The sequence below is a fragment of the Pogona vitticeps genome, chromosome 1 (genome assembly GCF_051106095.1).
Source record: "Pogona vitticeps strain Pit_001003342236 chromosome 1, PviZW2.1, whole genome shotgun sequence".
NCBI lineage: Eukaryota > Metazoa > Chordata > Lepidosauria > Squamata > Agamidae > Pogona > Pogona vitticeps.
The window spans coordinates 260,494,105-260,512,091 of NC_135783.1; the positions used below are offsets into that span (position 1 = coordinate 260,494,105).

Consider the following 17,987-nt stretch of genomic DNA (forward strand, 5'->3'; position numbering starts at 1 on the left):
CAATTAACACTGAAAAGGAGAGGTGGGAAAACTAATGAGAAAGAAAGGGAGCATTTGTCCCCAAAGCATGTCATATCTCATAATTACAGTGAAGAGACTGGGAATTGTGATGTCTCCCCTAGAACGGGATATAGACTTTTAAATTCTAGTGATTGTTACTTTGCAGTATTTCGAAAAGTAATCTGAAGCCATATTGTAACCATAACATGCATTGATTTCACAGTAAACATAGTGTAGGAAGCCATGAATATATTCAGAACTGCCGGAAGTGGGACACAGAGATTAAATTACAGCTCCTGACCTGTAATGTTATATGCAAAGATCTGGCACGAACAGTAAGTACAATGAAAACAACCATGGTGCATTTAAAGGGGGGGGGATATAAATAAAAACCTCATTGTTAAGCGATTTCGTCATGGAGCAAGGTAATCGTTAAGCGGGGCACTACTGTACTGTATATAATTTAGTAACTGTATATGTAACACCAGCTGAAATATCGTAACAAAATCATATTAATGCAGACTTGAAATACTGAAAAATAGGTTACTGATACATTGGTGCCTCGACTTATGAACTTAATCTGTTCCAGAAGATGGTCATAACTCAAATCGGTTGTAAGTTGAAGCACCATTTCCCATAGGAATGCATGGAAACCCCATTAATCCATTCTGGCCGGGAAAAAATCACCAAAAAAACAAACCACCCAACCACTGCAAGCCCAATCAGAATGTGTTGGGGCCGGGGGGAAAATCAACAAAAAACAAAACATCACAGCAAGCCCCATTGGAATGTGCTGGGGCTGGGGGGAAAATCACACCAAAAACAAAAAAATAAATAAATCTCCGCACAGAAACAGAACACCCCCAGCCCAAATCCACCCTGCAAAACCCTGGTACTCACTCAGAACAGGCATTATAAAAAGCAAAGAGCAGCACCAGGCAATCCAAAGGCGGCTCCAGTGCACTCTCTCTAACCGTTTGGGCGAAAGAGCTACAAAGAAGCAGCCTCTTCGCCGACCAACGGTTAGTAATTTAAATTTCCTGCCTTTCCCCCCACCTTTTTTCTGATCGTGACTCAAAGCTCCGGTCTCAAATCAAAGCAAAATTTTGCGGCCGGAGCTGGTCGTAACTCAAATTGTTCATAAGTCGGGACGTTCGTAAGTCGAGGTACCACTATATTCATTTTACTAAAGATCTATTACTCTCCACGTTACTGCTTTAAAATCCCAGAGATAATGCTGTAAGTTTTATTCCTGTGTATAGATTTTGCAGATACACTTGAGTAGACTATTTGAATCAGAAATATATGCACTTTTCTGTGCTTAAGAAAGAGGGGGAGTGTGAAACTTTCTCTTTTTAAGAATCCCAGTAATCAAAAAAGCAATTTGCTATCCATATTTAGATTACTTTTAGAGTTGCATTTCTTTAGAAAAACAAGCCAGAACATTAGTTATGTCCTGAAATAACTTTGATATTTCTAATTTTAGGAAGAAGATGATAAGATGCCAATAGAGTTGACTAAACATCTCTATAATGTGGAAAAGCTTTTCAGGGAGAGCATTCAAAGGTAACCACTTCGTTCCAGTTCCCTTTGTACTCAAAACAAATTGTCCCTGTACATCATTTTCATAAATGCTTCCATGTTTAATTTAACTATTATTTGTTTCAGTCATTCTCTTGAAGAGTTGTTAGAAACTTATCATAATGAAGTTGATATACTACTAAAAACAGAGGTGAGCTTTACCTTTACGTACTCCCAAGGATATTTAATGCAACATTTTATCTATAGATCAAAAGCAAAACACAATCCTTCCAAAACTGTTGGATTGCAATTCCTGTTGTTCCTCATTATTAACTGTGCAACACCATATAGAAGTTATCAACCTGTGTCTTTGAAATAACAGATATAGCACGCGATATGTTAACTGGATGATTGAATAGATTTTTCAGTAGATAAAATCTGGCAGCCCAGAAGATGGTCACATTGCATGTTGGTTTTCAGTTTTCAGAAGATGGTAACTGAGATTGCCAGTGTGGTATAGTGGATAGAGTGAAAGATTAGGACTCTGGAGAAGAGAGTTTGAATCCCCATTCAGCCAAGGAAACTTACTGGGGGAACGGAACTTGTAAAACCACTCTTTAAATATCTCACTTACCTTGAAAGCCTACAGTATTAGGGTTGCTATTAGTTAGTTCCAACTTGACAGCACAAAACCCACACACACAAATGAGATTATTTCTTGCGGAGGGGTGGGGTGAGGAACAAGATGCACAAAAAATCTAATTGCAAAATTCTCATAATTACTTCCTTTAAGTAATATTTCTAGATAATTCAATTACATGGCTCTCAATAGTGTTTTATAGTGAAGAATTAAAATAATAAATTCTCTTTTGTGCCTTTCCTTTTATTTTAAGTTTATTATGAACAAAAGAGCCTTTAAAGAAAAAAAAAGATACAAAGATAAATAGCAAAAATGCCCCCTGAGATATTGTGAGCAATTTCTCTCTCTCTCTCTCTCTCTCTCTCTCACACACACACACACACACACGCGCACACACACACACACACACACAATGTGTCTGTATATCACTTGATGAGGGGTTATGGAGTAAGGTAGAGTCAAGACCTGCTAAGGTGAAGTGTAGAATTTGGGGGAAAATTCTTTTGGATGAAAGGAGTCTCTGGCTCTCCATCAAGTAATGAAGTATTGCTCCTCATCGCTTGCCAGGCTGATCTGGAGTCCCAACAATGCATGGAGGGCCACTTTGCCAGCCCTGCCCTAATGTCTACAATATGTTAAAACTATTTTTTAGGCCAGTACGTAAAACTTCAGCATTCCAAAGAGGGGGGTGATATAGCTGTTTCTTAATGACAGCCAACTGCCTCCCTGCTGCTTTTCCACAGTGGTCCCCAACCTTGGGCCTCCAGAGGTTCTTGGACTTCAACTCCCATAAATCCTGGCCAGCAGAGGCGGTGATTAAGGCTTCTGGAAGTTTTAGTCCAAGAAAATCTGGAGGCCCAAGGTTGGGGACCAGTGCGTTAGGGCATTGGGTAAATACTCCCTTTTGAAGTAAATGTGCCTTTCTGATCATTTGTTTAAATTTGGCCCCCACTCTTCTGAGCTTCCTTAAGCAAGTGAAAACCTGGCTTTTTGCCCAGGCCTTTGTAATATTAATTTTGTACTGAGTTTACACTCGCCCATGGTTTGCCAAATGGGTTTTTGTTTTTATATGTTCATTTCTTTAAAAAAAAGTTGTACAGTATATTTTTGTTATTTCCTGGAAGTGGCTTGTCTACTAAGTGGGAGAGGTACAAGTTTAAATAAATAATAAATGAATAAATAATGTTGGAAATTCTCCTGTTTTTTCAGAGTACCGATTTGACTTTACTGTTATTATTAAGAATCCTAATTTTTGGCAATATGTATGACTTGTCCTGTTTTGTGTTTTTCTTGCAACCAGCATAAAGCAGTGGATCCAGTCATTAAAGCTGTCAAAAAAATTTGTTACACATTGGATGAGGTAGAGACTCCTGCAATTACAATGTGTGTTAAAAAGCTAAGAAGAGCAGTTAATCTTCCAAGGAATAAGAGTCCCGAGGTAATTAATTCAATCATGTTTCCTGCTGTATACATATGAAGCATAATATATATTGGCAACATTCCCTCCCTCCCAAAAATTCCTAGCAGGTAAGTTAAAAACAATAGAAACCAATGCTGGATAAGACCAAAGGCCCCTCTAGCCCATGCTGTTGCTGCAGTAACCAGTTGCCGGTCTTTGATAGAGGTGGGAAAGTATTGTCTGTGTGCTGTGTATATCCCCCGCTGGGGCCCAAATGTGTGCCCTCTTACAGTGCAATGGGAAGCATGATCCTTTGTAACCACAATTTTTAAAAAGTACTCTTCTGACCTCTAAGAGATAGATGTGGGAGGCAGTTGTGCCATATATAAGGGCTTCAGACACTCCTGTCCCCCGCAGCACCCAACATCATTGTAAATTAAGCTTTTTGGTCATTACGAGTACTCAGTGTGCAGCTGATAATGTCTACTCTGATTTCTTAACTTGGGGCAATTTGCCTTCCAAAGCTACACTGTTTATGTTCCACCAGCATTACAAGGAAAGAGGATTTGGGCCAGAGTATTCTTAAGTTAGTTTCAAAAATGCTTGTATACCTGAGAAACATGGAACTGTATTTCATGCATTTGTTTAAATAAACACTAAAGTCTTACTTTTCTTATTCCACTCCTTGTTGCACAGGTATCTTCTGATGATATTAACAAGAACGTAGTGAGTAAGTACCTAGCCCAGTCTTCTTTTGTCTTTAATGTTTTTTAATTATTGCTTTCCCAGAAAAAAAGTAACAATAATCTTATATAGGTTCATTGCAACTGGAAAATCCTTTGCAAGTGAGCATAGATCAGCTGACCTCAGCTATCTATGCTCTTCTTCAGCTCCACCTGAACATATGCAACAAGTCTTCCTTAAACACTCCAGAGAGTAAGAGAAGCACAAAAGAAGCAGGGACTGCAACAGAGCACCTCCAATTCACAATATTTGCTGTCCATGGAATTCTTAGTAGCTGGGTCTCAGTGTGAGTAATTAAAGTTAAATTTGCTCTCCCCCCACCCCCATCAATATATGTATGTCATAACGTTTTGATTCATTATACTGTTTCTCTTTCCAGTTATGAAAAATACTATTTAGTTTGCTCTCTGACTCACAATGGCAGAGATCTGTTTAAACCTGTCCAGTCCAAGAAAGTTGGCACATACAAGAATTTCTTCTACTTGATTAAATGGGATGAACTGTAAGTGGTTTTTTTTTAAAAAGTTCTGTCTGATTCCTGAAAGTAATCTGATTCTTTTGGTAGTCTGAGTCAAATCCAAAGGATTGTTGTTATTATTTCCATCAAAGCATATCATTAAGCATATCTGTTGCTTGTATTTTCTTTGAATGCCTCATTTCTTTTTCTGTAAACAGTGCCATGATGTCATTTACCAAAAAGCTCTACTTTTGTCTCATCTGTCCACAGTATGTTCTCCTAGAAGGATTGTGGTTTTGTCACATAAGTTTTGGCATACTCTAGTCTTGCTTTCTTTATGCCTTTGTGTGAGCAGTGGTGTCCTCCTGGGTCTCCTCCTATAGCATCTCTTTTCATTCAGATGGCAACAGATAGTGTGAGCTGATACTGTTGTACCCTGTGACTGCAGATCAGCTTGAATTTGTTGGGAAGTTAATCTGGGTTCTGTATCCACCATTTGAACAACCCTTCTTTGTAACTGTTCAGTAATTTTGCTCTTCTGTCTACATCCAGGGAGGTTAGCTACAGTGCCATGGGCTGTAAAACTCTTGATAATATTGTGCACAGTGGACACAGGAACATTCAGCTCTCTGGAGATGGACTTGTAGCCTTGAGATTGTTGATGTTTTTCCATTTTTTTCCCTCTCAAATCCACAAACAACTCTTTACACTCCATTCTTTTCTCCGTGCTCAGTGTCACACACAGCACAAAGATTGAGTCAACTTTTCTCCATCTTAACTGGTTGCAAGTGTGATTACTATATTGCCCACACCTCTTACTTGTGACAGTTGGGTCTAAATACAAATTAAAGGAGCATCACATGCTTGAAAAGCAATTATTTCTTACAATTTGAACAGGGTGCCAATAATTTTGGCCAGTGCATTTTTGGGTTTCTTTGTGGGATTGTATCAGATTTGACTTTTCTTCTGTTTTTTTGTGTTGTTCCAACGCAAACCAAAGAAATGAGCATGTGAGTACCAAAACATTTGCAACTGCAACAATTTTCTGAGAGAAGGGTTGCATTTTCTGACAGAATTGCAAGGGTGCCAATATTTTTGGCCATGACTGTAGTTAAGTGTGCTGCTGGTTTAAATAAAAATGTGTTCTATCATAAAAAAAATCTGGAGGCACGATTTTGGAGAAATGTATAGTAGACTGGAATATGATTTTCTTGGTTTCTGTTATTTTAAAAACATATTAGTGTACTTTGGGTCAGTCAATAAAATAAATGCTATTGCTCATATGAATAAGTGCAGAGTATCTTGTACAGAAGTTCTGACTCCTGTTTGCTTTCTACTTGGCTGTCAGATCAGGAGTGGGCCTTGTAACAGCATACTTGCTTCCACATTGGTTTCTTCATTGGCTTACACAATCCTTTTCCCATTTCTCTCACTGTGGTTAGAAATTATTGACTAAAAATAAAGCATGCATGTTATTTGAACACAGCATTTCCTGGCTACCTACTTTGTCCTGCCCTCTGCCAAAACAGAATCTTGACTGCCAGAATGGAAATAACCATTATGGCCTGCTAGCCTACTCTATCTATGGTCTCAGGCCATAGGCAGAGAAATCAGGCTAGCCAGCCAGAATAGCTCTCACTGCATTAAACCTTGGATCCCAGTAAATGGTTGATACATATTATTTCTTCTCTTGTCTTGGTGTATTTCCTTTGTCACTGATGGTGATAGATGATGTATGGAATATTATTTGGTCAGTACAGTGGACCCTCTACTTAAGGAATTAATCCGTATTGGAATGGTGGCTGCAAGTCGAAAAGTCTGTAAATCGAATCTCCATTGACCTACAATGCACTGAAAACCGATTAATCCCATAACCAGTGGTTTTTATTCTATTTTTATTCCATTTTGGTTTTTTTCTGGTCTGTAAGTCGATTCTGTGGCTGCAAGTCAAATCTAAATTTTGCAGCCAGAGAAGTATGTAACTCGAAAAGTCTGTAAGTCGAGCCGTATGTAAGTCGAGGGTCCACTGTATTAGAGGATGTTTGAAGTAGAGTAAGGATTAATAAAAATTGCAATAAAAATGCATTCAATTGGCATTGGAGCATTGTACTAATACATGGTGTTTGAACAAGTGAAAATGTTCATATTAATTTCTTTGCACACTCAAATTGAGTTTATAATGAATACCTAACTATCCTGTTTCCTTATTTTACAGAATAATTTTCCCTATCCAGATCTCTCAGTTGCCATTAGAATCTATTTTATGCCTTACTCTCTTTGGAATATTAAATCAAAATAGTGGAAGTTCACCTGATTCAAATAAGCAGCGAAAAGGCCCAGAGATGTTGGGTCAAGTTTCCTTACCTCTTTTTGATTTTAGACGGTAAGTGTTCAGAAAGAGTTTTTATGGGTGAATAATATTGGGGGCATATCCAGCATTACTACGCAAACTCTAGTATGACAGTCAAATTAAGTTTGTCAGTTTGAAAGAGAAATTCTTATGGAATGTGTAAGTGAAATTCTAGACTCCTGCCTATTCTGAGTAATTATTGAAAAAGTCTAAATGGTATTTGTCAAGGTTCCCTGAGTCAGGGAGGCCCACATTGACCACTTAGCTATACTACCTCAGTTGTCTTGATATGAGTTAAGTCCAGGAAGGCCAAGTGTGCTGATGGCTGGGGGAATCTTCCTGCCTGGCACCCTCCTAACACCTTGGTGCCAACCTGACTAAGCAGTGGCTCCAGGGAGTCACCAACCCTACAAGGTAGGAATGCTACACACAGGCTCCTCCTAGTAGATGGGCAAGGCAAAGCCTGATATTAAGAACCACCAATCCTCTTAACTCAAAAGAATCAACAACTGCAAAAATCTTATATTTTACTAAAGATGATGAAAAAAGTCAAAGGGAGCAACACTTCAAAAATGGTTTCTACAGACAGAAAAAATCAGAGGCTGCGGAAGAAATAAGCATTCAAAAGGTTGAGGCAAGAGCAATTACAGAACAAACCTATAAGAAAGCTGGCTGATCTGTTCTAATATGTATATCCTAGCACAGCTTTAAAGCAGAGTGTGCTGCTTATATACCACTACATAGCACTTAAAGCATTCTCTAGATGGTTTACAATTTACTTGTGTGGGCTACATGATGCCTCCCAGTGAGCTGGGTACTTAAATTTACCAATGTTGGAAGGATGGAAGTCAAAGTCAACCCTGAACTGGCTAGCAGAGTCCATCAGGATTGAACTCTAGTCGTGAGCAGAGTCTTGACTGAAGTACTACAATTTAACCACTGTGCCATAAGGCTGTTCTTTTCTTTAGCATAGTTTCAGAGAATAAGCGAGGTTTGTGTCTAATGAGCACAGTGTTTTCCTAAGAGATAAGCTAAGTATGCCTCCATTTTTATACCCAAAGTTCCAACTTCCAGACTCTTCCAGAATATCTGCCTTTCAGGTGTCAAATTCCCCCAAATTTTCATGAAGAAGAGTGTAATTTCTTCCTGCTCTCCTCACTCAGTTGAATTAGCTCTATACCAGTGAATGAGCTTGGTTTGGCCTAGAAGTTCTTTCTCACAGCGATAAGCACAGATGTTGCTGCCTTCCAATTCCCAGTGTGCACTTCTCACCCCTTCTTTCAAATTGAGGCAAAGCCTCAATTTCCAGAAGAGCAACAGAGTCCATGATCCCTCATTTCCCCAGTCTCTTGACAATATTGTATAGGGCTTGAGTAGGATATTGGTATCTTTGGGAGTATCAGATTGGCTGACTTTCTTTTCATGGGTTTCAGTTCATATTTGTGACATATTAGGGGATAGAAATGTGTCATCTTTTAAAAGGATTATATATATACCTCAGTGGAAATATAAAATAATAACTTCTTCAGCATGGCCTCTGTGAATGCACACAAAAGGGTTAAATCAGCGCCTGTGCTGGACCTCTTGGGATCTTCTCAAGCTTTGAATAGAAAAGTAACAAGTTAGATTGCCCCTTATGCGCATGCTGTGCCCGCCAAAGCCTCAGTTGCATTTTTCCACCGAGCGAATTGGAACCTCTCGCATCGAGCTTGCTATATTTTCTGCTTCTCTGCTTCTTAGTGATTTTTACGGTTTTTTCAGACACGGACTAATCTCTGACTACTCTAAATTCTATTGCCCCGATTCTATTGACTTAATCCTGCAGACATTGCAAAAAATTTACTAAAGCGGCTTTGAAGGCAAGGAAGTTAAGGCTCAGATACCATCTCTGGGATTCCACTCTAACCTCTTCCAAGCCCTCAGAAATGGAGATTCCCTCACCTTCTGCTACTCCCCTAGAGGAAACCAATGTCTCACCCCAGCCATCTGTTAGTAAGGCTTTGGGAAAACAGTGTAAAAAGTCTGCACCTTCAAAGAAATCCTCTTCAGGGTCGAAATCCACTGCAGCTTCCTCTTCAAAACCTGTGAAGCAAGCAAAGGACAAGGCTGCAGACAAGTCTAAGGAACACCTTAAACAATTACCACCGGTCTCTGTCTCACTACCTTCCTCTATTCTTGAGGATTCCTCCAGAGACAGAGAATCTTTGTCGGAGGCAGCCCCATTGCTCCCTCCTCGATAAGCTGAGCGAATTCCATCAGTGGGCGTCCCTTCACCGACGCTGAGACAGCTTGCAAAAGCTACCACAGGCTTGGTTTCTGCCCCTCATAGCCCTCTTTCAACCGGGCGAGCATCTTTGGTTCCATCGGTGTCGTCGGTTGTTTCAAAACTGAGATCTCTTCCTCGAAAGCGAACAGCTAAGACTAAGCATGTTTCCCCAATTCGACACTGACAATCTCGACGTCGACACCGATATCGATCCGATAGCTCTGAAGACAGTGAACGCAGGTGCAAGAAGCACCGCCATCGACGTCGAAAACGCTATTCCTCCTCAGACTCTTCTTCAACATCAACTGATTGACATCAAAGACAGAAGAGAGCAAAATACATCTACGTCTCTTCTTCTTCTTCGACATCGACATCACCTCGAAGGCATCGACACCGGAAACGGGTCAACACCAAGGCATCTTCAAAGAAGCGCTCGACATTGAGGATGGCTCCCTATTCGCAGCAAACTGAGTCCTCATTGCACGACATCGACAAAGGTTCCAGTAAAACGGCTCAGCAGGTGTCACCGTCAGATCCAGATGACATGTTCTCAGTTGACTCTTCAGAGTCTGAACAAGACATCTCTCATCAGCCAAGTCAAGAGGAACAACAGAGGGAGAACTAGCTGAATCTGATACGGCTGACAATCATGCTTCTTCCCCGTCGAAAGACTTTTCTTCGTATACCCAGATGCTATCTAGACTAGCCAAAACGCTCAAGTTAGAAGTGGACCAGCCTGCTCCACCAGCAGAGGACCTTATTTTCTGAGATATAAACCAGGAAAGGTCCTCTCCACTCAGCCTTACCTTTATTCCAGCCATCTTGGACCTCATTAAGGAGTTTTGGGAACAACCTTCCACATCTACTCCTATTTCACGACGCACAGAAAATTTCTATAAAGTTCATGGAAATGATACCAATTTCCTACTTAAACATCCAGTTCCTAATTCCCTCATAGTGGAAAACCAATGGGAAAATCTCACGTCACCCCTACCAATAGGGAAGGCAGGAAATTAGAAGTCCTGGGACGAAAGATCTACTCTTTGATCTCCTTCCTGTTAAGAGTGACTAACTACCAGACTGCTCTAGGAGCCTATCAAAAACAGCTGTGGCTCAGAATACTGCCTGGTCTGAAGATGCTCCCTGAAGATGTTCTCCAGGGTTCCTTAAATACATATGAAGAAGCTCAGTTTCCAATCACCAGAGACTTTCAACCAGGCATGCAGCGGAGGCTGCTGCGATGGTACTCATGTCAGCAGTTACCCTACGCAGACATGCTTGGCTACGAGCTGCCAACATTCTGGAGGACGTTAAGACAAGAGTGGAGAACCTTCCCTTTGACTCTAAGGGCCTTTTCAACAAAAAAACAGATGGTCATCTCGAAGAGCTCCATAAGGCAAAGAAACCAGCAAAGTCGTACTCCATCCAACCACAAACTAGGTATAACAGATACCAATGGCGCAAGCCATATACCCAATATTCGCAGCCTTCTCAACAATACAAACCTTTCAAGAACCTACCTCAACATAGGTCTTCACAGGCATCTTCCTCAGCTTCCAACTGTCGTCCTCAGTCATCTTAGCATAGGCAGTCCTACAAGCCTCCTACCAAAAAATCCAGACAGTACCTTTGATTCAGTCACCAGACCGTTCGGAAAACATTTCACAACAAGACTACAACCTTTTCTTCCAAATTGGATAACCATCACAAAAGACTCATGGGTCTTAAAAATTATACAATTCAGCTACCAGCTGGAATTTATAGAATATCCTCCTCTAGGGCAGGTAAAACATACATCATTTGATCCTGCTCTAGAAGAAGAGGTTCTTTCTCTTCTAAAGAAAAAAGCTATTCAAAAGGTTCCTTCAAAAGATATCAGAAACGGGTTCTACTCCCGATACTTTGCCGTCCCAAAGAAACGAGGGGGAATCAGATCCATTCTGGACCTAAGGACTTTAAACACTTACCTCCATCCAAAACGTTTCTGAATGGTCACTCTGGACTCTATAATCCACCTACTGAAGAAAAACAATTGGTTTGTGGTCATAGCTGTGAAAGCTGCATACTTTCACGTGACTGTACATCCCAAACACCGAAAATACCTCCGGTTCATTTTTCAAGAACAGATTTACCAGTTTTTGGCCCTCCCCTTCGGACTTTCAACAGCGTCAAGGACATTCACCAAGTGCATGGCACCTGTGGCCACTTACCTACGTCAACAAAGAATTCAAGTCTACCCTTATATAGACGACTGGCTAGTCGTGTTCCCATCAAGGCACCAGGCTCTGAAAGACACAAAGTTCATTCTTCATGTCCTCAAAAACCTCAGACTGTCGGTCAACTTTAAAAAGTCACATCTCATCCCAGCACAGGTGGCGGATTACATAGGGGCTCGAATAGACGCCACCAAGGGTCGGATCTTCCTACCTCCAGAAAGAATAAGAAAAATACAGAAGGCCATAAGAAAGTTCCAACCAAGGTTGTCCTTTTCTGCCAAACATGCTCAGCACCTGTTGGGTCTCATGGCATCTACAACCCCGGCACTGGCACATGCCCGCCTAAAGATGAGATCTCTTCAGTGCTGGTTCCTAGCCCTATTCGACCCCATGAAAGACCATCAAAGAAAGCGCCTTCGTGGCGCAGTGGTTATACTGCTGTACTGCAGCCAAAACTGCTCACGACCTGGGGTTCGATCCCAGGTAGCCGGCTCAAGGTTGACTCAGCCTTCTATCCTTCCGAGGTTGGTAAAATGAGTACCCAGCTCGCTGGGGGGCCAATGTGTAGCCTGCATAATTAACTTGTAAACCGCATAGAGAGTGCTTGAAGCACTATGGGGCGGTATATAAGCAGCACACTTTGATTTGCTTCGTGTAACACCAGAGTTGGCTCAGCAACTTCAATGGTGGATTTTCCCCTCGTCTACTGGTGGGACTCCCCTTCCAGCCTCTTCAACTCACCAAGTAACAACAGATGTGAGCCCAACAGGCTGGGGGGCACATTGTGCACAATACCAAGTACATGCCCTCTCCACATCTCTCTCCACATCAACCATCTAGATATCTTGGCAGTCTTGAAGGCATTCAAGGCTTTTCTTCCATTAATATAGAGTCGTGGTGTGCAAGTAGTTACCGACAACACCACAGCCATGCATTGTATAAACAAACAAGGAGGAACACGCTCACGATCTCTTCTCTATCTGACCATCTCTGGGAATGGTGCTACCAGCACCACATCTTTCTGGTGGCGCTTCACATCTCCACATCGGAGAATGTGCTGGCAGACAAATTGAGCAGAATGACGAACCAGACCCACGAATGGGAGCTGAACGACAGAGTCTTTGCATCCCTATGTCACCGGTGGGGAATGCCTCAGATCGACATGTTTGCCACTCAGCACAACAAGAAATGCCACCTGTATGCCTCAAGAGCAGGTTACGGACTGAACTCCCTCAGGGATGCCTTCATGATATCGTGGACCTTCAGCTTGGTATACATGTTCCCACCGATTCCTCTGGTGCAAAGAACTTTGATAAGAGCACGCCAGATGCGGACCAAAGCGATATTCATCGCTCCTTACTGGCCCCGTCAGGCTTGGTTCACAACCCCTTTGATGATGTCTCACGACTTCATCAGGCTTCCTCTTCTTCCAGACTTTCTCACCAGAAACTCGGGCAAGATTTATCACCCGGATGTGGAGACCATGTACCTGATGACGTGGAGGATCTCCCCGAGATCAAGGAGATTCTAGATAAAGCCAGGAAGCCTTCCACCTCCCTATTGTACAGCTACAAGTGGAAGAGCTTTTTGAAATTCCCCAAGGATAGAGACCTAGACCAGTTTCTCTGTCTACTTTGCTTCAATACCTTAACTATCTGTTTGACCTCAGTCTCACCATTTCTACCATAAAGGTTTACATTGCTGCAATGTTGTCCTTCCAAGCATGAGGTTCGACTTCATCGAGACTCTTTTCTCACCCTACTTTGAAGGCCTTTTTAAAAGGGCTCACTAATATCCGGCCTCCAATCAAACCACCGCTTCCTCAGTGGTCTCTTCAACTTGTTTTACACGCCCTCATGCGTCCACCGTTCAAACCTATGGCCACATGTGATGTACGCCTACTGTCTTTTAAAACTCTGTTTTTAGTGGCGATCACATCAGCCAGAAGGGCGAGTGAGCTTGCTGTCCTGAGATTGGACTAACCGTTTTTGCAGTTTTTTAAAGACAAGGTGATTCTACATCCTGATATGTCATTCCTACCCAAGGTAGTTACAGACTTCCATCTCAACCAGCCTTTAACACTACCTACTCTCTTCTCTGATCCTGTCACCGATACTGAGCGCATGCTCCACACTCTGGATGTGAGAAGGGCCTTAGCCTTTTATGTTTCCTGAAATAAAGACTTTAGGTTATCTAATAGACTTTTTCTCCGTTTTTATGGTCCAAAGAAGGGACTTCCTGCATCTTCAACTTCACTTTCCATATGGCTTGTCTCAACTATCACATTAGCTTATGAACTCCAACTTAAAGCGGCACCTGAAGGCCTTCGAGCTCACTCCACCAGAGCCATGGCTTCTTCTATAGCCCTCCTGACAACTGCAGGACTGCTACCTGGTCTAACGTCTCCACCTTCATCACCCACTACAGACTAGACCTGAGGGCTAAGAGAGAGACGAGTTTCGGGACAGCGGTGTTGCCATCTGTACCTCAGTGATGGCCCTCCAACCGGTGAGTGCTAGTCAACCCTTTTGTGTGCATTCACAGAGGCCACACTGAAGAAAGACAGGTTACTTACCTGTAACCATGGTTCTTCAAGTGGACCTCTGAATTCACACAATCCCGCCCAGCCTCCCCACTATCTGTCACTAAGTCTAGCTCATGCTCAGGCTCTTGTGGCGGATAAATGGAACTGAGGCTTTGGCGGGCGGAGCATGCGCATTAGGGGCAATCTAACTTGTTACTTTTCTATTCAAAGCTCGAGAAGATTCCGAGAGGTCCAGCACAGGTGCTGATTTAACCCTTTTGTGTGAATTCACAGAGGTCCACTTGAAGAACCATGGTTACAGGTAAGTAACCTGTCTTTTCAACTTTTTAAAATATATGTACTGGAGTTTAATAGAAATATTTCACAAAGACAGCTTATTTTCTATCAAGGAAAGAATATAAACTTTAGAGATGTTGTGGTTAAGTTATTTTTAAAACAATGATCCATGTTTGAGAAAGCAAAGCTGTTGAATGAGCATTTGAAAGACAGTAGTAGTGTTTATGTAGTGCTTTTAGTGAGACTTAATCCCAGTTGGTTGCATGGCCATTGGCTAGGAATATTTACTTACTTATTTAAAACATGTATAGCCTGCCTGTATCTCAGGATCTCAGGGTGGATTACAGAACCATATAGAACAATTCAAAAACATATAATCTTTAAACAATTTAAAACATACAAAATTGGAACATTAAAATATGCATAGGCCATGATCCTTAACTCCCCAAAGCATCTAATAAATATGTTTATTACTTATTTGGTGCCAAAATGATTGTAATGTAACACATCTGGAGAGGATCAGGTCAAGGAAAGTTACATTAGATATTCTGCTGTGTATTCCATAGCATACTGTTTTCCCCCTTTAAATTGTACTCAGTAGAAGTTGCTAAAATTGCTTCCTCATATGGAAGTAACAAGTATCATCCTTGTATGCAGATTGTCATCACCTTTTATTTGAGAAGTCTTGCCTTTCAGACTCTGTTGTTCATTCTTTCCTGTTGAAGCATGCAAATAAAATTGTATTCTTCTTGGTTTATGTTCTTAGAATGTTGACTTGTGGAACTAAACTTTTGCATCTTTGGACACCTTCCACAAACATTGTTTCTGGAGTGGGCCATAAAAAGGGAAATCTGATGGAAAGAATAGTGTTGCAGGTAAAGCTGTTTGCTTCTTAAATTATTTAAAAAGCATGTACGTGAATTCTGAGAGTAATAATGAATGGTCTCTGTTCCAGTGATACATGCCTTGTTCATTTATGGCATTATGAGCATACACGTACAGGCATACCTCGGTTTACGAGTTTAATGCGTTCTACAGGACATTACATAATGTGGAAAATTCATAAACCAAAACTCGGATTGCCATAGGAATGGGGGCAGCGCTACAAACCTCCAGGCACAATGCATCCTGGGGAAACTTTCTTTGTACTTCAAAACAACAACAACAACAACTGTAAATCAAGGCATTATTTTCAATAGATTTTGCTTCGTAAACTGAAAATTACGTTAACCGAGGCATTCGTAAACCGAGGTACCACTGTAGTTAGTTTTCGGAGTCTTTCCCAAGGCAGTGTGGGAAATATTCCTGCCCCTTTTCTGTGCCTATTTTGTTCTACCTACATAGTCTCAGTCTAGAGTGTCAAAGCCAGTTGCATGATAATGCAGAGACATAGGAATTTATTTGTTGCTCGACTGTTGTTCAGGCATAAAGCTATTTTGGAATACTTTTGTTCAAAGGATTGACATGTTACTTACTAAAAAACATTGTGCACAGGCATGTACTGTGCATAAAGGTATGTATACAGATAATTTTATCTTCCTCAATAAACACACTGGAAAAGAATTGCTGGGATCAGCTTTTCAGCATGCTCTGATGAAGAAATCTTCCACTGGCTCAATGAAGACAGAAGCAACAGTAGGGGAAAGGGGCCTTGGAATGTTCACTTCTGGAATTGAACCAAAATTGTCCCCTTCAGTGTGCCCGTGCGAGTGCTGTGCTGCCAGTTGCGCATGCGCACAAGCGTGCGCCCGCACAAGCACCGTGCCACCATTTGTACATGAGCACAGATGTGCTTGTGTGCAAGAGAGAGTGCTCGTTACACATGTGCATGAGTGCGGGGGGTGCCCCGCCTTCCCTAGCCAGTCCATGGGGTGAAAAAGGTTGGGGACCCCTGCTAAAGCTTCCTGTTGACTCACTGCCCTGTGCCCCTGATTGTGGCAATGTTTTCTTACATCTTACTGCATGAGTAGTGGTTATATGTGTGAAAAGGGGACTGAAATTGGATGGGGAGAGAATCTGCACACCATTCATGTAATAATTTGGTTCTGTATTAAGTCATTTTTCAACTTTTTCAATCAGGTGGACTTCCCTACTTTGCCATTTGATATTATATACAAAGCTCCTCAAGCTGCAGACAGTTCTACATACAATTCCATGGAAACATTGGAAAAGGATTCAAGAGAGCGTCTTCTTTCCATTCTTTCCAAAGAAGGTACACTTGGGTAAGTTCTACTGAATTAACAGTAGTGCCTTCTCTTTGTAAATAATTAATATATGATCACTTTTAAAAATTAAATATATATTTGAGCATACGAAGTTTTCTGCAGAAGTATATTGTTAGATAAGAGGAATTATTTCTTCTGAATCTCACTATCTAAACCTTTTCTTCTTTGGTTATGATACTACAGTGGGGTCTTGACTTAAGAACGGCTTGAGTTAAGAACATTTTGACTTAAGAACCACTCTCATAGGAAAATATTGACTTGACTTAAGTACTTAGATTTGAGTTAAGAACTGAAAAAAAACCACGTGGGAGGCAGGGAAAGTGCAAAATGTGAACTTTCAGTTAACTGTTGGCCAGTGAAAAGGGTGCCTGTCTGCTTTCTCACTCCTCCCAGCGTTTAGAGAGTGAATTGGGAGACAGTCTTCGGACTGCCTGGTACTGTACTTGCCTGGACTGTATTTTCCCTGCCTTCCCTGAACCTTTCTTGACCTAAGAAAAAAAGAAACACAATATTGCCCCTCTAGTGGTCGAAGGCAGAATAGCAGCTTCCCATTAGTTTCTATGGACGGAAAAGAGCAGATACGGATCAGATGGTTTTCAATGCATTCCTATGGGAAATGCAGATTTGACCTGAGAACTTTTTGACTTGAGAACCGCCTTCCAATACGGATTAAGTTCTCAAGTCAAGACCCCACTGTATTAAAAAACTGAATTTCTGCAGCAAACACATTAGTATATAAAGTATGCAGTCCACATGAAGATTATAGCGAACTGCATGGGAACTTGCTCGTTACCATCCTCACTGAGTGAAATAGCAAAAAGCTAGAAGGATTATTAACTCATAATTGAAAGAGAGTTGCTTTCTGCCACTTTGAACAAAGGGATGGTTGACCTTTCCTTAATGTTTTTATAGATCATGATGACCCTAATTAGACAGATTGCAGTCATTCCTTCTGTAAGGAAGTTGATGGAAATGTGATTATATTGTATAGCTTGAAGCATTGCAGGATAGAATATTTTCCTCTGTTCAGTGCGGCCTGGTTTTGTAATGGAGAATCATTTCTAGGAGCTGCGGTTGGATAACAGGAGAAACAGGTGGGAATAGTATACATACCGTATTTTTTGCTCCATAAGATGCACTTCTCCATAAGATGCACCTCATTTTTAGGGGAGGAAAACAGGAAAAAATATTCTGGCAATTTCAGCCCTCTGGGCCCGTGGGGGTGGAGGTGGGGGGAGCCTCCAAAGGGTCAGAGAGTGCCTTCCATGACCCTTCAGAGGCTTCTTGCCCCCCCCCGCAGGGCCGGCGGGGGTGAAATCGCCAGCTTCCAGGATCCTTCGGAGGCTTT

The 17,987-nt window shown here is 41.5% G+C and overlaps 1 protein-coding gene across 2 annotated transcripts in view; it reads left to right on the forward strand.

Moving 5' to 3' along the window:
* Positions 1–17,987, forward strand: part of PIK3C2A (phosphatidylinositol-4-phosphate 3-kinase catalytic subunit type 2 alpha) — an 80,043-nt gene that overhangs the window by 31,359 nt on the left and 30,697 nt on the right. For both annotated transcript variants that reach the window (XM_020802958.3, XM_078383874.1), the window contains exons 6-15: positions 224–335; positions 1,487–1,566; positions 1,669–1,732; positions 3,462–3,599; positions 4,257–4,290; positions 4,377–4,590; positions 4,684–4,806; positions 6,977–7,144; positions 15,181–15,289; positions 16,494–16,636. In XM_020802958.3, the coding sequence (XP_020658617.3) occupies positions 224–335; positions 1,487–1,566; positions 1,669–1,732; positions 3,462–3,599; positions 4,257–4,290; positions 4,377–4,590; positions 4,684–4,806; positions 6,977–7,144; positions 15,181–15,289; positions 16,494–16,636 (1,185 nt within the window). The remainder of the gene's footprint in view (positions 1–223; positions 336–1,486; positions 1,567–1,668; positions 1,733–3,461; positions 3,600–4,256; positions 4,291–4,376; positions 4,591–4,683; positions 4,807–6,976; positions 7,145–15,180; positions 15,290–16,493; positions 16,637–17,987) is intronic.